This window comes from Rhinolophus ferrumequinum, chromosome 10 (assembly GCF_004115265.2).
Source record: "Rhinolophus ferrumequinum isolate MPI-CBG mRhiFer1 chromosome 10, mRhiFer1_v1.p, whole genome shotgun sequence".
NCBI classification, from domain to species: domain Eukaryota; kingdom Metazoa; phylum Chordata; class Mammalia; order Chiroptera; family Rhinolophidae; genus Rhinolophus; species Rhinolophus ferrumequinum.
The window spans coordinates 1530246-1553052 of record NC_046293.1 but is presented as its reverse complement, the minus strand read 5'-3'; the positions used below and the strand labels follow the sequence as shown (position 1 = coordinate 1553052).

Below are 22807 nucleotides of genomic sequence, written 5' to 3'. Positions count from 1 at the left end.
TGCGATTAAGAACGTGTGCCTGGAGCGTGGGAGGCAGTGCCGCTTGGGGACGTCCCCCCACCCCTGGGCCTGGGCTGTGTCTGCCCCTCCTGCAGGCAGCTGATCCAGCGGGTGCGGGACGAGGCTCAGCAGACCTGGGGGCCGTCGCGTGCCTGCTTGTCCTTCTAAGGCCTCACTGTGACCCGGTCTCCGGGTTCCTGAGACAGCCCTGCGACGGGAACTGGCTTCTCAGGCCCGCAGCCTGGAGCCTCGGCGCCCAGCTCCGGGCGTAATGGGGGACTCACCTTCAACCCTTTGCAGAGCTCTGAGTGGCAGGCAGCGTGGGACGTGCCCTCAGGAGGGTCTCCTGTAGATTAACTCAGCTCACTTGATTCATTGATTTTGTCAAGGGTCCGTTTATCACACTGACAACTGGGAGAACCTTAAATAAATATTTATCGTGCTCCGAGGGGCCAGGCTTGGCTCCTGGGGAAGAGAAGGAGCAGCTGGACCACACCAGACGGTGCTCCTCACTCACTCACTCACTCACTCACCCAACATCCCCTAGAAGCTACAGCGAGCCAGGCCCTGGCTGGGGTGGGAGGTGGGTCCAGTGGTGCCTTGTGGGTAGACAGTGGTGAGAGAGACCCGGACAAACTGAGCTTCAGATCCCGTCCACACACAGAGGCCCTCAGCCAACGCCAGCAAGGCCTGTGGACACCCCTCCCCCAGCTGAATCCAGCTGGCAGAGTTGTCACCGCCCGTCCCGTCACCACTCTTGCCTCCCCCTTGACCTGGCCTCCACCCAGCCCTTCTGAAGTCCTGCCCTTCCTAAAAGCTGGAACATTCTTCTCCCATGTCCCGGATCAGGCACGGCTGTTGCCGCCGCCTCTGGAACTTGCTTCCAGGGTCTGGGCATGGCTTGTGCACTCCTGGGCTCCGACAGATGTCACCCCCTCGGGAGACTCAAGGACCACCCTGACTCGGATGGTCCCCGCCCTCTATGCTCGATTTGTCTCTGTGGTGATGCGGCTCCCCTGGCAGGATTTCAGGGGTTGTGGTTGGTATGTGTTGTCGGTGGGCCCAGCAGAGGTGGGTCGGATGTCACTGTGCTCACTGCGGTGTCCCCAGGACCATGACCAAGGACGGACACTCGCGAGGTGCCCAACAGGTTGGAGGGAGGGGACGAGCGTGCCAGCTCCCCTCCCATCCACACTGGGTGCAAGGCCGGGGGCAGTTCGCAGGGTACCTGTGGGGTCGTGCAAAGGGCGTCTGGCAGGCTGGTGCCGGACCCATCAGTGTTTTAGGGGAGACTCACTTCTCCCAAATATTCTGTATTTGATCTTTGGATGTAGATGGGGCAGCCATGGTGCCGTCCTTGCAGTCCTGTAACACGCCCGCCTACCTCCTGTGCCCATGGCTCCCTCTGCCTGGGGGCGCAGGGGGGAGGGGTAGCCCTCTGGCAGGTTCCTCCCCGAGCTCCCATCTCACGCCCCCGCTGTCCAGTCCCCTCCCCCACGGTGCTCCGTTGACTTCCTTCTCGGCCCTGATGTGCCTGTGCCTCCTGTGCCCAGGCCTTTCCTTGCTCGGAGGACGTTGCGTGGTCCTCGGAACCTGGCCTAGACCTTGGCACCTCACGGGCGCTCACGCCCACCGGTGCTCACACGCCTGCCCAGCCAAGTGGGCGCGGTCATGCTGGTTCCGGCCACTGTTGTCCGAATGTGATGTGAGCATGAGAGAGACGTGAAACCCCCCCAAGGGGGGTGCGAGGTCAAACCCGCGGCCTGTGCCCTGCGTCCTCTCCCAGGCCCGTCCTCGGGCCGCTCGGAAGTGCTCCTTGCAGGCCTGGAGAGGAGCGCTGCTCGCTGGGCCCTGGAAGCGTGGGCGCCGGGAAGAGGCAACTCACACACGTTTTGGAACCGTCCCGGCAGGGCCGCATCTCCAGGGACCGCCCGGAGCTTTGAAGGTGGGGAAGTTTGACGGGCTTGTTTCATTCATCATCTTTTCCCATTAATAAAAATTAGGATAGGAAAGAAATTATCATAATCCAACATTGACAATGAAGCTTTCCATTTACTTCTCATTCTGTGAGGTTGTTTTTTTTTTTTTTAATCAAAGTGATTTATGATTAATACCGTACATATTAAAACTTTTAACCTGGTACCTCCGAAAAGTAAAAAATGGTCCCAACATATTACATTTTTAATCACATGAGTTAATTACTCTTTCGGGAGGCTTTGGGAATTCTGGGAAGGAAGGAGAGTATTAAGGATTTCAAAGAATGAGACAGAAAGTGTCATTTTAATGAGAATGCAAATGAGAATCGTTAGGGTTCAGTGAAGGTCAGAGGAACTTAATCATCAAATTATTACGGCCATTTATTGCCAGTAACAAATGAATATTAAAAGCTATTGTTTTAACAGATTAGACCTCCAAATTATTATTATTTCAGAATTTCCCAGGCGTCTGGGATATAATTTAGGAATTATTGAATTCCAAGCTCCTCTCACACCTGGAATCCCCTTGAGCATGTGTGAGTTTTCACAAATATGTAGGTGCCTGTCCCCGAAAGTCAGCGTTTTGGGGATCGTCTCTGCAGACACTTTTGGGCCAGCGTCTCACCCACTGGGGTCCTAGAGCTGCCATGGTGCAGGTGGCCGGACAGTGCCGAGGGCGGGCAGGGCTGGGACTCCGAGTCCGCAGGGTGGAGGCCGGCGGCCGCTCCAGGAGCCGCCGGGTCCGCGGGGAGCGGGAGGGAGGCAGGGGCTGGGCCTCGTCCGCCCGTCGCTGTCACTGTCTGCTCACTGCCTCTCCTGGGCACAGCCCGGGCCTGGCACACGGTGGGCACACGGTGGGGGCCGATGAATGTCTTTGGGTGGAGGGAGGAGGGGGTGCAGGCCAGGAGCCCGGGGTGCTGGCGGCTCAGCACTCTGTCAGCACGCGGCGTGGCTGGCTTCCCGGGCCTCTGGCCCCTGCTCATCCCTCCTGGCACCCCTTCTGTCTTCCTGGGACCTCTGAGCAGCCCCTCCGCTCCAGGGCCCAGACCCGCTCCCTCCGGGGCCTCGGCGCCCAGGGAGGCTGTGTGCCCTCTGGCTCACCCTTGGCTTGGGCTTGCACCCCTCGTTTGCACACGGTGGAGGTTCAAGTGCGTCTGTGTCGTCAGAAGTGCCGTCTTTATTGGAGAGAGAGGAGGAAACGTAGCCACAAGGAAATAGTTAACGCCCAGGTGCCCTGGGGCCATGGGGAGCATCTTCCCTGAGTGGGCACCCCATGGTTGGAGCCTCCTGCAGCCGGGTCCCCCCATCCATTCTCAAGGGGCTCAGAGAAGGGGGTGAGCTTTGCTGGGGCGGCCATGTCTGAGCCCCTGCACCACAGTGGAGGAAGTCGGGGTAGGGCCCTCAGGAGACCTGCTGGAGGGCACAAGGTAACAAGAGGGAGCTGCAGCTGGTGGCTCAGGGGTTGCAGGTCACAGCCTGAAAAATCTCTGCCTGTCTGGGAGCAGTGTCCTCCCAGACCACGGCACTGGACCTCACCCTCCTCACCCTCGACGCCCCCAGCTGGTATCCTGGTACTGTGCCGGGTGTCCAGGTGGGCGAGGGACCCAGGGACTAGCTAAGGCCCCAAACTGTGAAGTCTGCTCCTGGCAGCAGGGTCAATGGGAGGAGAAGGGGGCCTGTGACCTATGGCACCACCCGTGGAGCTGGTATCTGTGGGCCTTAGAGTGGCACAGACGGGAGTCTCGGGAAGAGAAGCTGGTATTTGTGGGCCTTAGAGTGGCACAGACGGGAGTCTCGGGAAGTGTCCTGGGCACTGGTGTGTCTGAGGGGCCTGGGGGAGCAGGCCACCCCTCCTGCAGACCAGCCCTGGGGGTTCCCAGGCTCCCGGGGCTGGACCCTGCTCGCCGTGTCTGGAAGCTCTGGAGGCTGCATGCCACATGGAGAAGTGACTACATGTAACAGATGCTGCCTTTTCAAAATCACATGATTTCAAAGCTGCAGCTCACATACATATATACATGCTAAGCTGCGCAGAATTAATAGATTTATTTAAATCAGCCCATGCCATCTGTATCCGTCGAAGGACACGTGTCCGAGGCAGGCCCGAGTTGGAATATCTTTGGTTTGTGCCAGGAATGCTGGGAGTCCTGAGGATGCAGGGATGGTGGGGAGTGGATCCCCACAGGTGTGATGGGACCGTGACCAGGGCTAGACTGCCAGACAGAGGGCAGAGGGCAGAGGGGAGGGATGTGGGGTCCCTCAGAGGCTGCCCCCAGGACAGACCCCCAGTGAGATGGCACTGCAGGGACACACGAGCACCTGCCCCTCTTGAGTAGCTGCCCGGAAGTAGCCACACACACACACTTCCCGTGGCCCCGACACCAGTTAGTTTCTGGGTTGGGGCTGCACATGGGTCTCCCTTCTGAGCACCTAGCCCCAGGGAGCACGGTGCTAAGAGGGGTGCAGCCTGAGGGGCCCTCCTGAAACACTCGGCCGGCCGAGAGGTGTCAGGTCGTGTGCCTGAGGGTCCCTGCTGGCAGCCAGGGAGACCACCCCTGAGTCTGAGGATGCTACCCAGATTTAAAGTGGGGGATCTTTCTGTGAAATCCGCAGTCGTCTGTTGATGGAGGCCTGGGGTGAAGGCAGTGGGGGCCGGGGGCCCCTTTGGCCCCATGGCTGGTTGTTTCACTGGCAGTTTCTGGGCTACTGTGCCTGGTTCCTCCTGGGGTATCTGTCACCTGCTCTTCTGCTGCTTCCGGGTTGGGGTGTCCCTTTAGTTGGCTCAGAGTGGGCCATGGGTCCCAAGCAGCTGACTTGGGGTCTGTCCACTCCTGGACCCCAGTGCTCGCTCGCCTTGGGGGCACCTCTTATCATGGGAAGCCAGGACACAGCTTAGGTTCACTGACCCTTTGCTCAGTCCTGGGAGGAGAAGCAGACCACCCACACGGTGGGGTCATCCCTGCCTGACAGAAACCCAGCTGTGAGCAGAGCCTGGCAGGGCCAGGTGTGTCCACAGCTGCCTTGGTCACGGGGAACAGGGCACGAGTGTCACGGCTGGGGATCAGGGTCAAGTGACAACAGCAGTAACAGCCTTCAAGGTCACTGTGGCGGGTTGACTGTGCCTCCAAAGTCGTATGTCGCTGTCCTAATACCCAGCACCTCAGTGTGACTACATTTGAAATAAGGCTTTTCAAGTGGTAATTACATTAAAATGAGGTCACTAGGTGGGGCTTTGATTCAACATGACCGGTGTCCTTACAAGAAGAGATGAGGACACAGACCCGCAGAGGCACAGGGGGTCGACCAGGTGAGGACACGGGAGGAGACGGCCGTCTGCAGACCAAGGAGGGAGGTCTCCGAGGAGCCAGCCCTGTGATACCTGGATCAGGGCCGTCCAGCCCCTGGCACTGGGAGACAATGAATGGCTCTGGTGCACGTCCCCGCGGCCCTGGCTGACCTGTGCAAGGTGGCTGTGGGGATGGAGGTATGAGAGGGGTTCCCACCGTGCAGGCGGGCGGGAAGCCTGGTCTCGTCAAGGCGTATCGTATACTTCAGCGTGGTTCCTGAAGACGCGGACGCCTCACAGACACTCACAGGCCACAGGCCACTTGCCACCCCTGCTCCCGATGAACGAGTCCCCTCCAAAGGTCCAACTACCACGGCGACCCCTTCTCTCACCTTCCCCCACTTAGGCGCTCATGGCAGAAGTCGGGGTGGGACCGTCTGCGTTTTGTCCCCCAGTTCCCCACCAGGCGCTCTCTGCACAACAGGCCAGCACCGACTTCCGGGCAGAGGGAAGGTGACGGGAACTCCCAGATGGATAACGAGCTGCCTGTGCCACTTCATTCTTATTCCGTGCCACTGTCGCCACATCCCAATACAGTCATTACTGCGCCTTCGCGCTCTGTGGCTGCATCATAATATGAGCTTATGTTCAATTTGCTGGGAGCCGGCAAATCGTCGTCTGCTTTTCCGCGGCACATACTCATTTGCTCCTTGCCCTGGGTGTTTCTTAGAGGCCCGCATTTTACACATAGACAAATTAAATCTCGGTCTGCATGTGCCCCCCCTGGAGCTGACATGGTGTGTTTTAATGGCCGCGGCACCTCTCGGGGTCTTTGAGCCCGCGATCGTCTGCATTTTCAGGCAGCAGATTACTTACAGGGACGTAGCCTCAAAGCCCATAATGAAGTTATTAGATGGAGTTGGACCCATATGGGTCCTTGCCGCTCTCTCTCCCGCCACCTCTGGTTTGAGGGCACCATTAAGAGTGGCGGGACTTTGGAGAGAAGTCTGTCGTTTGCCCTGCGTTCGCTGATTCGTTTGTTTTCAGGAACCGTGCCTGGAGCATCTTCTACATGCAGCAATAGGCAGACATGGACGTGGGGACATGGGCCAGGAGCTGCAGGCCAGCAAGGTCCCAGGGGGTGCATGGACTAGACAGTGAGGAGCACGGTGCAAGAGCATGTGATGCAAAGGCTGACCCTTCGAGAGGTCCAGAAAGTCAGCCCAAGTGCCCAGGTGGGCCAGAGGCATTGAGAAGCATGGCCCAGCCCTGGGGTCCACTCACAGCCACCACGCTCCCAGAGAGAGTGTGAGAACAGGTGTCCGGTAGAAAATTTACAATGAGGGGTGCTGTGGAGTGAATCGTGTCCCCCTAACTCCTATGCCTGGAGCGCTAACCCCCAAGGTATTTGGAAGTGGGGCCTCTGAGAGGGGATTAGGTCATGGCGTGGGCCCCCAGGATGGGGTCAGTGACCTTATAAGAAGAGACATGGGAGACGTGACCCCTCCGCTGTGTGGGAGCCACTGCCACCCAGGAGCGTCCTCAGCAGAGGCTGGACCTGCCCAAGGCTTGAACTTGGACTTCCGGCCTCCAGAACTGTGAGCAATAAATGTCTGTTGTTAGAGCCGCCCAGGCTGTGACGTTTGTTATGGCCACCTGAGCTGATGGGGACAGTGGACACTCGTGTCATCCCACCTGGGCCCTCACAGGTGGTGGACCTCACAGGTGCTGTTGGACTCAGGCCCCTCGGCGACCAGCATGGCCTCAGGCAGAGACCCCTCCCCGGGATGAGCGGCTGACCTGGCCAACCCAGGCCCCTGTGACCTGTCACCAGCCAAGACCTTTCACAGTCTTACTGTCACCACCTCCTATCTCTCTGGCATGACCGAGCTCTGCTCTGCGACACGGCACAGCACACGTGTGACACCAATGACAGAGAATGCTTCACCTGGCCTGTCAGGAGAGCTACTGGGTAACATGTCACTGGGGGCTGCTGTCCTAAGGAGGTCACGTAGGTCAGATCGCTCTCTGCTCTGTGGTTCTGGGGGACGTTTCTATGGGCCAGGGGCCCGGCATCCACTGTTGGTGCTCAGTATCCTTCCTGCTTAAGGACAGACACACACGGCCGTGACAGACAGCACAAAACCAAAGCCTTCCCCCCACGGCCTGCAGGATCTCCTCTCCGTGACACCTCGTCCTGCTGCATGACGCTGAGGTCCTCCAGTGCTGTGTGGACAGTGAGGCCAATCGGGCTGAGTGTCCCAGGCGGGAAGCAGGGGGTGGCCCCCACCACGGGTAATGGATGGAAAGTGCACCCAAACGCTGGGGGCCGCGTCTCTCTGGCAAGGCCTCCCTCCGGGGCGGGCGCCTGGCCATGTGGGAGGCACTTAGCGTCCGTCTCCGTGCTTGGGACTCGGTCACTGCAGATCCTCCAGGGTGGGGGACGGTTGACTTTTGTTATTACTGAGGTGGCAATTGCAACACTGAGACCCAGCAACCCTGTGAGAAAGGTCCCGATGCCAGATGGTAACCAACCACTTTCACAAACAGTGCTCCCCCACGTTTGAAAAATCAATAAGCCATTTCGGATGTTCCGGCTGGGGTGTCGACCTTAGTTAGAAGCTGGTGTTCTGCGTTCTCACTGTGACCGCTCACACACTCTGCAAAGGTGGCAGGGGACCAAAGCCATTTCTGTGTGGTTCCCGAGGGTCTGCAGGGTGGGGGTTCGGCTGATGGCCCCTGGGAGTCCTGCCTTGGCCCGGGCTCTGGGGCTCTGGGGCTCAGTCTCCTTTTCTCAGGAATTAGTGAGTCACCACCTTAGGACCAGCTGCTGGCACCAGGAAATGCTGACTACACGTCAGCTGCCACAATCACTATTACTAACATTCCAAAGCCTCACTCTTCTTGTCCTTTTCTAAAACGTGGGGTGGGTGGGATACAAGGAGGTTCCCCAGGGTGGCCTGTGATTCAGAGGGGACAGCCTGGCTCCGCCTGCAGGGCTGGCATCTCATCTGGGGAGGGACAGCTGGACACTGGACAGGGACTCCCAGGAGCCGTCACAGCTCCCAAGGTCTGAGGGGCCCCATCCCATTCTCTTCACAGTGCCGTCCTGGACTGACAGGGGATCTCTGGTTAGCGGGGCCTGGGTCTGGGGGGTGAGGGCAAGGCAGGGCCCAGAGGTTGGGGCCAAGAGCAGTGGGGTGGCATCCTGATTGTGGCCTGGCCGTTGTCCACTGTCCATGGGCACGGCAGCCCGCTGGGGACTTGGGGGAGGTCTGGCCATGGGCTGTGGTGAGGGGTGTGCATTTGTAGCTGAGCTTTGAAGAAGCAGGTTGAGGGTTGGGGGGCCGGCTCCCAGGACCTCCGCTTCCTTCAGTGACTGGCGAGCACCTGCTGGCCAGGAAGTCATGTCAGAGGAAGGTTCTGGCTTGGTTCATGCCTAAAATAATCGTCATCACATCAGAACTGCAGCCCAGGGGTGGGGACCCCATCCTGCACCTTTGCAGCCGCAGGGAATCCTCTTGGTGGAGGCCTTGTGAGGAAGATGGGGAAACTGAGGCCGGCGAGCTGTGCGGTGCATGCACAGCCACAGAGGGGTTAGACGCAGAATGCACTCGAGGCAACCTGCTTGCTTCTGCCCCACTGCCTCCTAGCGGCTGGAGTGGGAAGACCCCTAGAGGTTGGCGCCTGGGTTGGCAGAGTGGGGGGCCACACCCTCCTGGGGGCTGGAGCTTCCCTGGGGAAACACCGGCTGTGGTCAGAGACAGCTGGAAGGCTGGACTGAGCTCCAGGATGGGCCTGTGGACTCGGGTGTGGGACAGGCCCAGGGAACACGCGAGGACCCGCTCTCATGGCCCAGTTCCGGGAATGCAGTACACGGGTGGCACGCCTGGGGTGCTGGCTGCAGGGGATGGGCGGTAGCTCTGCCAGGTGTGGGTAGAAGAGCAGGAACACAGATGTCCCCATATCCGGCCCTCAGGCTGAATAAAGAGACTGAGTTCCTTATCACAACAGCAGCCTGGGGAAACCTCTAGCATTGGGAACACAAGCTACCGGGCTCAGCAACATTTGAAGAAATGTTAAAAGGCAGAGGCCGCCAGCCTTTGTCCACCAGCAGCTCTGCCAACGCGACTGCCGTGCTGTGGCTGCGCTGCACAGAATCGGGCCTCTGTCCCTCAGAGGGACACCTTCTGGTGTCTGCACAGAGGCCGTGTTATTCTATCTGACCTTCTGAAAGTGCTCTGCCCACTATAGACCTCTGTCTTGCCATCCTTTCAGCCCTGTGCTCAGCTCTCAGGAGCTCCGTGGTGGCTCCAATCACAGCTCTGCCCCCCTGGGGCTGGGATGGTCTGGGAGCAGTGTCCATCTCTTCCAGGTGCAGGCTTGGGAGAGCAGGTGGGGGTAATATTCCCTCCAGAATGCTCCTTGTCTGGACCAGAGCCAGACACAGGTAGGGGATGGATGGATGGACAGATGAGTGGGTAGAAGGATGGATGGATGGATGGATGGATGATGGATGGATGGATGATGGATGGATGGATGGATGATGGATGGATGATGCATGGATGGATGGATGGATGGATGGATGGATGGATGGATGATGGATGGATGGATGGATGGATGGATGGATGATGCATGGATGGATGGATGGATGGATGGATGGATGATGGATGGATGGATGGATGATGCATGGATGGATGGATGGATGGATGGATGAAGGATGGATGGATGGATGGATGGATGGACAGATGAGTGGGTAGAAGGATAGCTGGATGGATGGATGACAGGTAGATGGATGGATGGATGAATTGATGGATGACGGGTAGATGGGTGGATGGCTGGATGAATAGATGGATGATGGATGGACAGATGGATGGATGAACAGATGGATGGGTGGATGTACATATGGATACTGGCTGGGTGAAAAGATGGAGGGGGCTCGGAGGACATTATAAGCTCTTCGGGGGGTCACAAGGGCCGTCCAGGCAGACCCAGCCCTAGCCCAGCCCCTTCTTGTGCAGCTGTGGGCAGGTTTCTGAGCTCCCTGAGCCTCAGTGCCCTGAGCAGTGAGTGGAGAACCTGTCCCTCAGTGAGGGCTAACTGGGACGGTGACCACAGCAGGGCCTCAGCTATGACCATGATGTCCGGGCACGTTCGCAGGGTCCGGGCCTGCAGCAGCCCTGGTCCAGGGTTGGCTTTGGTGCTCACCTGGGTGGTGTGGGGCTCTGGCGTGCTGACACTGCGTCTAGTTCCTTCCTCCTCATCTGCTACACAGTGGCTGGTCCTGTGGACCCGCACACATCGTCCTTCCCTGGAGGGAAGGGTCATACTTTCCCAAGTGTTGCCCCACAGACGCTGCCCCGAGTCTGTGTTCAGGCTGCTGGGGGCGCGTTCTGAGGGGCAGGGGCGGTACCTTTAATTTGATTCCATTTCCTCAAACTTGAAGAGGAAATAACTTTTTAAACGAAAAGAAAGTCTCAGTGTGTGTTCTGGGCGGTCCAGGCGGAGCCCTGCTTTGGGTGGAGGCAGTGAGCCGGCCGCGTGCCCCCACTCGAGGCCCATGGAGGGCTTGAGTCGGCTTCAGGGACGCAGGCCGCATGGTTCCCTCCCGGGCTCCTCGGGAGACAATCAGGAGACAATCCCCACTTGGAGCCAAGAGGATATGTTAAGTTCAACTAAAGTGTGAGCTAATGTGTGCAGAGAAAGATAAGGATTTTAAAAGGGAGAGCAAGATAACAGTGGTCAGTGTCTGGAGATCCGGAACTGTGCAGACTGCTGGGCAGGCGCTGGCCAGCAGGGTGCGCTGTGGCCTGGGAGGGTGGGAGGGGACAGGGGGGACTGTGCCTGCCCCTCCGTGGGCTCCTTCCTCCCTCCACTCAGCAGGGCTCACCCGTGTGTCGCATCCTCTGAGCGTCTGCTCGACACCCCGCATGGCCAGGCCTCAGCGTGCAAAGCCCTGCTCTCGGGGGCCCAGGCCACCGCTGCGGAACGGGTGTCACAGGAGGACTGTTTGGCACTGGATTCCTGGCTGAGCACGGCAGGACGGTGAGCTTGGGAAACCCCGAGGGGTTTGGTGTGTGACTTAAGTGGCCCATGCGTCCCAGAGCTGGAGAGAGACTGGAGAGGGGATGAGGGCCCATCACGGGGGACATGAGTGTCAGCTTGTGGTTGATGAGAAGGTGAGTGCCGCTGAGATCATAGCCGCTATTCTCGGGGGCACCTACAGGGACCCCCAGAGAAATGAGTAGAAGAGGCAGCGTCCAGGACGGCAGGAGGACTGCCTTCACCTGCGTGGCTGAGCTGAGTGCTGCCTGGCCTCTGGCCTCTGGCCTCTGGCCTCTGGCCTCAGCTCTCAGCTCTCAGCTCTCAGCAAGCACAGCTGATTGGCCCGAGAAACCGACCTGCCCTCCCCTGGCCCGAGCCTCAGTCTCCCTGTTCACCTCTCCCTTCCGCCTCCTCGCTGTCTCCTCCCCACATCTGCTCTGCTCCCTTCCTTCCTTGTGCTCTGGAGAGGACTGGAGCTCCTTCACGGGGCGGGGAGGACCCGAGGCAGCTCAGAGGGCCCTGCCGGGGGTGTGCCTTCCCCTAGAACCTACACTTGAGCTCAGCGGGGGCCCCTTCTGGGGCTGACTGCAGCTGAGGGCCGGGGGCCTTCTCCCTGAGACTTCCTCACCCTGTCTCCCAGCATGGACCCGGGAGCAGGATGCTGCCTCTTCAGGCCTGTGGAGGGAAAGGCAGCAAGAAAATGCTGGTGGGGCCGGCTGTGTGCAGTACTCTCTGCCTCATGAGCCCCAGCCCTCGCCCCGAGCAGGAGGGAGTGCCGGGGTGCAGAGGGACTGACGGCCGGCCAGCGGCCACATGGACAGGCCTGTGGCCAGGGCCTTCCCGCGGGAGCCTTGTCGTGTCCTTACCCCGCTGCCCCTGGCTGCAGCCCAGGCCCCTTCCCCGTTCATCCCCCCGGCCCTTTCACCGCCTCTGGTCGCCTTCAGCTGTGGGAAGTGGTGAGTACTCCCCCTCCTGCCTGGGGGTGCGGGGACTGTGGATCCTGAACCCCCAGTCAGCTTGGGAGGAGGGGCAGGGCCGGTGTGGGCAGCCCCACCTGCCCCCTAACCGGTGGTGGCACTTGCACAGGCAGCCCCACCCTCCGAGGCTCCTTCTTCTCTGCAATAGGGATGGTGCTGTTGGGTGTGAATAAGAGAGCTTAGCGCTGCCCTGGGACGTGGCGGGGACTCAGGGCGGTCACAGTTACAGGGGGCCGGGCATCGGGAAACGTGCACGTGTGGCCAGGCTCAGTGGATGCAGACTTTTGCTTCAGAGGAGCGAGGGGACATGTAGCCCTGGAAGTTTCTGGCAACGACAGGGCCCAGCCTGTCTCCGATGTTTGAAGTGATGTCTCTGGGTGGTGGGGGTCCTGCAGTGGCCAGGGTGGGGACAAGAGTGAGGCCAGTGAGGCCCTGCCCTGGGCACAAAATCTGGGGAGTGCCCAGACAGTCATCAAGATGAGTACGATTTTAATGCAATAGTTAGAAAATGATGCTGATAAAGTGACGCCGGACGTGCCTGTGTTTGTAAATAAGTGTGATTGTGCAATGCTGAGTTGACGAGGTCCAGCCTGAGCCAGCTCTGCTCTCGGTGTCCCCACTGGGCCACGCAGGCTCACGGACGCCTCTGGCATTGGCACACGCCTGAAGCAGGGCTGTCCCACAGGCTGCAGCACAGCCCAGGTGCCCCCGACATGGCGTCGGTGGGGCCTTGTTTCCCCACCTCTGGGCACATGTAGGGGCAGGGTGGGGGCTGGGTTGTTCCACCCGGGACTGGTGAGGGTGGCCCACACGCACGGCTCTGATGTGAAGACTCATCTTTCCTTGGTAAGCGGCCTCACTCTGTCCACGGGGTTCAAGGAAGGCAGAAGTCCCACGGAGTATTTAAAGCAAGTATTTAACCCCAGTTCTTCAGAAATAGTTAATTTAGAGCGAACTTCTGGCTTCCTAAAGTTCAACCCAGCTGGGAAGACTTCTTCAGATCTTGGAACAAAATTGAAAATAAAGGAGCAGGACACCACCCCCTCCCACTCCCAGAAGCCCCTCTGTTGGTGGCCCCCTCTCTGGGGGCCCCATACTGAGCCGTCCTGCCTTGGAGGCGGGGCCATGTTGTCCCCATTTTAGAGGCGGGAAAACAGTCTCAAGGGGCTCAAGCTCAGCCCAGCTCACAGAGGAGGGAGGAGGAGGCCCCATCCCGCAGGAACCAGCTGCTGAGCTGCCCTGGTCACCACTAAGCCACCTGCCCCAGACCCACGGACACTGCCACCACACTAGCAGGAGGTCCTGGACTGAGGGGGCCCTGGGACTTGTCACACGCTGTTTAAAATGAAGACTCTGGGGAGTGGGTTATGTGGTGCCAGGTATTGTGTGCCCCGCAACTCATGGGGGTGTCCACAGGCTCCGAGAGAGGACCCCCAGCCCTTCACAGGCCAGAAGCAGAGAATGGATGGCCGCAGGCCATCTGCCGTGCGTGGCCGCGTGTCTGTGTGTGTGTCCTAATCGGCAGGGTTCTGCTTGAGGATTTAGTTTACTGGTGTCGACAGACCTGTCCTGGAGCCTGGAGGCTTGAGGACAGCGCCTGGTCCCCTGGGGAAACGTCTTTCCTTTGAAATGATCTGCCTGTGAGTGGATTTCAGATGTGGCACCACACAGACGACCCCTCGTGCACAGAAGCATACACACTCAGACACACTACACAGAGGCACACACCACACATGTACATGTGCACACGTGTACACACGAACAACACGTGTGTGCCTTCACACGTGTGTCAGCACGTGTACACCCACCCACACACACGTCCAGGAGCTAGCACCCTCAGGACCGTCTTCTGTTTCCTCCCTGTTTTCATGAGGGTGGCTCGTGTTTACACGGCCTTTGATGGATGTCACGTGTCCCCTTCCGTTACATGTATTAGGTGCCCTCCTGTCACACATCATGTATCCCCCTCTGTCTAGGTGTCATGTATCATCTGTCTTGTATTTACATGTGCTCATCATGTTAAATGTTACATATGCCTGACACATATGTTCCTGTGCTCTTGTCATGTGTCCATCACACATGGCGCCAGTGCGTAGAGTACATGTTACATGTGCCCAGTTAAATGTCACATGATTATCATAAGCATGGCACATGTGCCTGGTCACAGGTGCTCCATGTGTCCCATCACGTGCTGTGTGCCCTGTCATGTCTCACATGTGCTGTCATGTGTTACATGCCCTGCCGCGTGTGTACCCTGCCATACATGCCCATTTCACTCATGTCACGTGTAGCTCTGCGCCCACACTGCCCATTACACAGAAGCCACCGGATGCTGAGCAGCTGTGACGCACGCACCTCCTCCCTGGTCCCCCGTCACTCCCTCACCCTGTGCCTGAGGTCAAAGCACCGCCCGCCCCGGTGCCCGGGCTCCTGAGTGGTGCTTCCAGGCTCCCGCAGCTCCACGCAGGGCACTTGTGTCCTTTCTCCACTCAGCCCAACGCCCCTCTGCTGAGTTCGGATGTTCCGTGGTCCTCAGCACATTTGCCTGGTACAGCTGCGGTGGTCCGAGCCACTGAGCTCCTTCTCCAGGTCACAGCCAGAGGCACCAGGAAGGGGTCTGTTTAGAGCAGGGTCTGTGGGGGAGCAGCCTGGGAGTTCAGGGCAGTGAAGGGCCCCTGAACTCTTGGAGGCTGGAGCACACCTGTGTGTCCTGGAACCTGGATGATGTATGCGTGTGCACAGGTGTGTGTGCTGGCACGCCAGTCAGCAGATAGGCTGGGCCTTGGGGCTGAATTTGATACTGTGGCTATTGAAAGGAACTCGGGAGATGCTCCCTGTACAGAGATTCTGGCCGCTGCCTTTCCCGGCCAGGGATCTGGTTGTTTGCAGGAAGACCAGAGAAGTTGGATGCACTGAGTCATGACCCTGGGACTCGGTCACGGGACAGGCCCAGGCCAGGCCACATGTGCTCGGTCCGCCCCAGGCTTCTCCAGCCTACATTTCAAGCTCAGCCTCTGCCCCCGCCCACAGGGGAGCCTCACCCCAGATGGGACTACATCTGCCCCCCCAGGGGAGTCCTGCACCCATTGGGCATTGCCCACCATGCCCGGCCACTTCCTGCCTCCACGCTGGGGCTGGGCATGTGTCCTTTCCTCTCTGACTTGCCGCCATGGGACACCCTGCTGGGGTCTCCCCCCGGGCCACTGCAGACTCCACCTTCTCTCCTTATCACCCTGGCTTATGCCCGGGGGCACCTCCCGGGCTCGCCCCCAAGTCCCTTCTTGTCCACTGACATTCTCCCCACTGCCCCCAGGAGTCCCTGCTGGTGCCTCAGCCTGCACACTGCCTCCCGGGGGCCCCTGCCGGGCCAGTCTCCGCCCTCAGCTCACAGCCAGCGGTCCCCTCCCCCTCCCCTGGACACTAGTCTGCCAAGAGGCTTGTCTGAAACCAGACACCACACCTCATCACCTGGCCCAGCAGCCGCTTCTCGCACGTGTCCCCGCACAGCCAGGCCTTCCGCAGACCGCGTGGGAACTGGCTTAAACACTGCCCCCGTCTGACCACTCTAGCCTCTCCCCACTACTTCCTCCGTCCTCTATTACGGGTGGCCCGAGCGTCCTTCCTAGTGACCTGAAGGTCTGTTCTCCTCAGCCAGCAGGCCCAGCCCTCCAGCCCTGGGCACGAGTCTGAAGCTCAGTTCTGTTTCCCAGGCTCAGGCCCTGCCTGTTCCTTGTGTTCACTAGTTATTCTTCGCCAAGAATGGGGCCCGGTCTCGTAAGTGACATGCAAATGCATGTCCATCCCCCAGCACACAGTGGTGGTCACTTCCACCAGTGTCCCCACAGCCCTTGTTTTGAACCAGGTGAGGGTGAGGGGGCCTGTTCCCCAGGACACTGCCCTCGTCTCCTCCCGGGACCTAGGAAGAGGCGGAGTCCCCCTTCCTCCTATGCCCCGGGGCGTCCCAGGTGTCTCTGGACCCTCAGAGACTCTGCTGGGTCTGCCCCAGTGTCCTGATCCCCAGCTCTTCTCCCAGGTGGCTTCCTGCACCTGAGGCCTCTATGAGGTCCGGGCTTCTCATCGGGCAGGCTCACCTGCAAATTGTTCCTCTCCGTGATTCCCAGACTCAAGGCTTCTGCTCCTTAAACCTCTTGCTAAGTCCCGACCTGCTGCACCTGCCCCATGTTCCTCCCTCCCGGGTGCCACTCTGAGTCTCCACCTAGTGGACGACTTCCCTGTCAGTCAAGGCTGAAACCCCGCCCCTCCGCGGCCAGGGCCTTGATGGCATGTGGGCTCCCACCTGTCTGCAAATGGCTGTGCTGTCTTATGTATGTATGTCTGGGCCCCTTCCCCATTCAGCTGGTGACAACTTCCATTACATGGATTGCACGTACTTTACATTAGTTTTATGACGACTAGGTTTCCTCAAATCCCCAAACGTTATATGACTCACGTTGGAAAATTCAAATAACAGGAAAGATCCAAATGAAGGCAAGGTTTTGCCTCCCTCTCCCCACACCCGACTTCTTCCCCAGCGACAACGCTGGGGACAGGGTGCTTTCCCCATTCTGGGCCGTACACCATCATTCCTATTCGTTTGTTTGTTTGTTTTCCCTCGCGTGATGCCTTGCCGTGCATACTCAAACTTTGACTCCTGACCCATCGCCTCTGGTCAGCACTGCATTCCGTCCCTTTGGAGTGCTGGGAGAGCAGGAAGCCTCCTGCCGGAACATTCCACCTCCCTTTTTTCACACGTTGAAAAACTAATTGAGGCTTAAGGATTTGTATTTCCCTTTCTACTAGAAATATTTCGTGAGCTGTGTCGACATGTTGACTTCAAAACTCGAGAAGCACTACGTGGCGTTTACGGTATGACTCCAGATCTGCCGTTTGCCACAGATGCCAGACTGGCGACCGTGACTATGGAGAAAGAGATGGAAGTTTATTGAGGAGTTTCTGTCAGTTGCAGGAGATTCTGCCCAGTCGGGGGCCTAACGTGTCTGCACGCACGTTCTTCACAGCGTTTCACTGGAAAGCGTCAGAGGGGTTAAGTTCTCCTCTACCGCACATGCTCACGTCCGCCTGACTTCTTGATACCCCTTTCTCTGCTGCAGTGTCACCTAGGTCAGCTTTGCATGGAGGGTGTGTGACTAGTAAGCAAATGGACTGCCTTTTGGGTGAAGTTTACAGACAGTAGACACAGGTGTGACACTCTCGATGCTCTGTCTTTTCCACTCAGAACTTGAAGACCCTGCCCCCGTATCTCCTAGGAGCCAGTGTTGCTGATGAAAAGTCCAGCGTCCGTTTCTTTCTGACTTCACAGGACGTATTTTATTTGTGGTTTGTGTTCCTTTTATTCTGCAAGCTTTTAAGAGTTTTCTGCGTTATTTGGGTCAAGGTCTGTCGGTTAGATCTATTCACAGTACGGTAGACCCTGTAACCGGAAGACATGTATGTGTTCATTTATTTGGCTGTTTCCCCAGCTTTGTCGCCTTTCATTTTCTCCTTTGGGATTTCTAATAAATGAAAGCTTGACGCTCGTGTTTCAACTTTTATCTACCTTTCCATCTCTCTTTCCATCTGCTTTTCACTGTGAGAATCACCTCTGACTTTATTTTCCACAGCCTGGGTTTCAGTCACTCCCATTGTACCTTTCAGTCTGTCCCCTGTAACTTAAAACTGGCTAGTTACATTAATTTCCAAGAGTCTTTTTCTTTTTTCTTTTCCTCTTGTTTTGTTTTTCTTTATAGTAGCCTGATTTTCTTTTCCTGGTACTGTATTCTCTCCAAGTTCTGTGTGAATGATGCAATTTAGAATTATTATTTTACTTTTCCCTGAATCATTTCTGATTTCTGCCCCCCAAAGGTCATGTGTACAGGCCATGTGTCCCAGGCCTGCCTCCTTTCCCACTGCTGCCTTTCCGCAAACACCTGGAGGCCTGCCTGCCAGGTCCTCTGTATAGGAATAAACACTGAGGTGGCCACAGTAAGAGGTCCGTGTGGGTCACCTCCGCCCCGTGTAGCCCAACAGGCTTCTTACCTGACCAGGAGTGCCGACTGTAGGTCCTCTGGGAGCGGGAAAGGTGTGTGGACAGATGGGCCTCCTGGAGGTGGTGATGGAGGCAGTGAGCAAGCTGCCACGTCGGGTGTTTCACTCCTGGGGGGACTGTCCTTCTCACTCCCTGGCCTGTTAGCTGTGGAAGGCCACACATCTCCACTCTGTCTCTGGCTCTGTCTTAGAGCAGGGCTCCCAGCCTGTCCTGTGCGGTCTGGTGGAACCCTTCCCGGATGGAAATAAAAATATAAGAGATGGCTAAGACAACCAGTTATATATCAAAATACTCTTTCATCAAATGTTGAAAAATCTTTTTTGATAAGGTAATGTTTGCTTCTTTATCAAAACCTCACGTAAAAATGTCACTTGAAGTAAGGGGGACCTAAGTGATATTCTTAGATGTCCCCAAGAGCTGTGATGGGACACGGAGGTTCCTGTAGCGTGTTTCTGACACAGCCACGGTTAAACCTAAACCCCTGTGTTCACTGCCCAATTGCAATAATTTCTGTTAGAGACACATAAACAAAAGGCACGTTTCCCGTGCACTGGGGGCCCCTGTGGTGTGTACGGCTAACTGACTCTTGTGGGTGCCTGCCACGGGGCTCCCCACTTTCCACCCTCCACACCTTCTAAGGCTCCATACCGTGGACATTTACTAGTAGAGGGTCCCGGTGCCCCAAGGAGGATGCTCTGGCCCCCAACGGGCAGCGCAAAGCCCTCCCGCCCCACTTGGGGAAGTAAATCCGCGCCATGCCTCTCTCTGCGAACTTTTCTTTTCTTCAATTCTCTTTACAGAAGTAGCTCCCAAATGGTTATTCTCTAAAAGTTCCAGTGGTGAACTGGATATTTAGAATATTTAGAATATTTTCCAATTTTCAAAATTTCAAATAACATGCACTTGGGACACGGCGATGTCAGAGGAGGGCTTTGTTTCCTGAGTGCGGTCCTTTTGGTCCTGGATGTATGTGTGTGATAAGCGCCCCTATGGCCCTTCAGACAGCAGTGGAGAGCTCTGCTGTGACCTTGGTAGAGGTCAGGCTCTGCGGACCAGGTAGGACGGCTCCCTGTCTGGTCACTGCAGGTGGGACTTTTCCTGGCAAAGGCCTCTGGGGTGACAGCAGAGGAACAGGGTAAGGAGCTTACAGGAAACAGGGTTCTGAGAAGGGACAGCCCGAGGGAGCTCCTTGTTTGGCCCGACTAAAGCCGGGGCCACGTCTCCAGGACAGCGCTTGGACCTGGCATTCTCATCGCAGACTACTTCCCAGGGTGAGGAGTGGGGGTGAGGGGGGAGTTTGGGGAATGATGCAGCCAGTGTGGAATGGCTTCTCAGGTGGCCTCACCTCTGAGCAGGGGCCGGGCACAGCAGCATCAGGCCAGGCAGACAGTGGCAAGCCTGACACTGGTCGTGGCCTGCCCTTTATTGTTGGATTTGGTGCCAGTGTCCATGCTTATGCAGGCCTCAGTTACCCCAGACGTACACTGAGGGGTTTGACCTGTGTGTCCTCTAAGAGCCCTTCCAGGTCAGGCCTCTGCCCTTCCTGGCACATAAATATCTGTGCAGGAAGCAAACAGCCGCAGTGTGAGCTTGTGCTGTGCTGTCCAGGCCTGCCTCACACTCCCGAGGACGCTCTGCCGGGCACCCTGTCACCCTCCACACCCCACACAGGTGGGGGCGCGCCAGGTGGGGGCGTAGGTTCAGGAAGAGGCTCCAGCCCTCAACCCCTGTTGGAAACAACTTGCCGGGCATTTGAAATTGAATTTGAAATTCAACTCAGGCAAAAAATGCCTTGAGGCCTAGGACACTGCTCCCCGGGGCTCTGGGCTGGATACAGACTTGGCTGCTGGGTGTGGGGGGTGGAGGGGGTGGTTAGAGAGGGGATTTGGCCCTTCCGAAGGCGGAGGGAGGCCGAGGCAGGAGGCAAGCGGTGCCGGCTGTTTATCTGGAGCAGTCCCTGGGCATGTACTGTGCTCCCACTCGCTCTGTGCCGGCTGGCCTGCAGGATGTCACACACCGGGGCCGGGAGGTGCTATGTGTGTTTCCTGGAAGAGGTGCCGTTTTTTTCAGGAGCCACCTCGGGTCGGCCAGGGACAGTGGCGATGCCTGGGCCGCGTTCCCCGTCCCTCCAGGGGCCCTGGGGTTCCAGGGGGCTGGGCGCATGCGAGGTCTCCGGAGCCCCGCTCCCCCCCTCCTCCCCCCACCGTACGGCCGGCTCTGCAGTGAGGCCCCTGCGCACCTAGGTGGAGCCCGACCCGCGGTTTTCGGCTGGACCGGCCCCGCCTGACCCGCCGGCGCGCCAGGCGGGGGCGCTGCAGGGCGGCGGGGGTCCCCCGGGTCCCCTCCGCGGCCCAGTGCGCATCGGCGGGCCGGGCGGAGCGCAGACGGCGGCAGGCACGGGCCGGAGTCCGAGCGCCGGGCGGGCCTGGCCTCCGTTCTCCTCCCGCCGCCTCACCAGGAGCGGCTAAGCCGAGCGAGCGGCGGGCGCGCGTCCTCCGGCCAGAGCAGCGGCGTCCCGCGGGCGGCCAGGCGCGCAGTGTCGCCGGCCCCACCTGTCGGCGCGGCCGCCCCGCCACCGGCAGCGCCAGCAGCGCGGGCACCGCGGGAGCGCCGGCTCGGGCCTCGTCCGGCCGCAGCGGCGGAGGCGCGGGCTCCGGGGAGCGCGGAGGCCGGCACCGTCCGGGGGCGACCGGCCCGCCAGCCCCGGGCCGCGCGGGCACCGGTGGTGGCGATGGTGCGGCAGCCCAGCGCCGTGCGCGCGGCCCCGGCCCTCCGCGGAGGTGGTGGTGGCGCGGCGGCCCCCTGAGCCCCGGGCCGGAGCTGCGCGGGCGCCAGGCGGGAGGACCCCCACGCCCGGGCCGTTGCGCAGTCCGCGGCCCGCCGTCCGGGCCCTGCTGGCCGCGCGGCTCCGGGGGCGGCAGCGGGGCTGATCCATGGGGCCGCGGCAGCCACCCCCCCGCGCCCGGGCCCCCGGCGCCCCGCAGCCCGCGATGGTGGCCGAGTGGCCGGAGCGGCGGCCGCCGCGGCCCGAGACTTCCTGCTAGCCTCCCCGCCCCCTCCCGCCCCTCCCCGCGCCCCCCGCTCCCCTCCCCCTGCCCAAAAAGACGCGGATCGCCGCCCGGAGTGGCGCCTCCAGTCGCGGCGGATGGAGGGCGCGAGCGGGCGGCCTCGGCACCCGGCGGGGCGCTGATGCGGCGCCTGGACCTTCGCTGCGCGACTTCGGGGGCGTCGCCGGGTGGGCACTCCGCGATGCAGCTCCTGAAGGCGCTCTGGGCACTCGCAGGGGCCGCGCTCTGCTGCTTCCTCGTCCTGGTGATGCACGCGCAGTTCTTGAAAGAAGGTAATTGTCCTCGCGCTCCACCCAGGCTCGCGGAGCGCCACTGCGGGGCTGCAGCGGCCGGTGGCGGTGGCCTCGGTGCCTCTCGCACCGCCGGGGACTCCGGGCCCACGCCGAGGCCGCGCTGCCAGTCGCCTGCCCTGCACGGCCGACTGGTGGCGGCGCCCGCCCGCTCTCCGCGGGCCCTCGGTAGATGGCACCCGCGCTCCACGCTGGCGGGCCGGGCCGGGTTGGAGCCCGGGCGGGGAGGGGCCTGCGCGCTTGCACCCCGCTCCCCAAGCCGCCTTCCTTCCGGACCTAGTCAGGGGACAGGGGCTGGAGAGCAGGGACTTAGCCCCCCACTCCCCTCCCAGTGCCTGCGAGAGCCCAGGGATCCCAGTCTTGGAACTTGGTGGAGGCACACACATTGGTGGGACTCTCGCAGTTGGAGGGGTCTCTGGGAAAGGGGTCTCTGGCACCACAGGCCAGGACAGGGACACCGGGTGCTGTGATCCCTGGGCACTTGGGCTTTCCTGGAAACTTTGTGGCCCCTGAAGGCTGGGCTCTGCTGGATTGTGCCCTGTGCACCCAGAGCTCAGCCTGGCTGGCCCTTGCAGATGGCTGGCCCGGCACTCCTGGCCCACAGTCCCACCCCCTGCCCATGGCTGGGGCGCCCTTGACCCCAGGCACCCTGCCACCAGCGCTACCTCGTGCCCTCTGGCACAGGAGGGAGCTGGTGCCTGTGTAATGCAGGCAGGTCCTCATTAGTGCTGGGTTCCTGCAAAGGAAGGTTTGTAACATGCAGCTGCTTCCCTTCTAATTAATGAGCTGCTGGCTTCACGAAGCAGGTAGGAGTGGGAGGCCAGCTCCAGGCCTGGTCCTTTCTGTCCTGGTGTCCACTTCCCTCTCTTGATTTTGGGTCCGGGCCCTGAAGGGACAGGTGGATGTCCCGAGGGTTTGCTGCAGGCCTGGCCTGCTCGTGAGGGCTCCGGAGGCCTTGGTGAAGTCGGGGACAGCCCTCTCCACCACGGGCGGGCGCACAGACCAGCTCCGGGAGTGGGTGGGTCGGTGTGGGCTGGTGGTGCCCTGGGGCTGGCACCCAGGACTGTTCTCAGCTGTGTCGTCTGCCAGGGGAGCCGGGACCCACCCACTGGCCAGGGG

The 22807-nt window shown here is 59.7% G+C and overlaps 1 protein-coding gene across 2 annotated transcripts in view; it reads left to right on the top strand.

The window, feature by feature from the left end:
• TAFA5 (TAFA chemokine like family member 5) overlaps positions 1 to 22807 on the top strand; it is a 172026-nt gene that overhangs the window by 51421 nt on the left and 97798 nt on the right. Inside the window, exon 1 of one of the 2 annotated variants that reach the window (XM_033118401.1) lies at positions 21365 to 21670. The exons of the other annotated variant lie outside the window; for it this stretch is intronic. Coding sequence (XP_032974292.1) covers positions 21520 to 21670 — 151 coding nt within the window. The 5' untranslated portion in view covers positions 21365 to 21519. Of the gene's footprint in view, positions 1 to 21364; positions 21671 to 22807 lie in introns of those variants that run through there. 2 annotated transcript variants of the gene reach the window in all.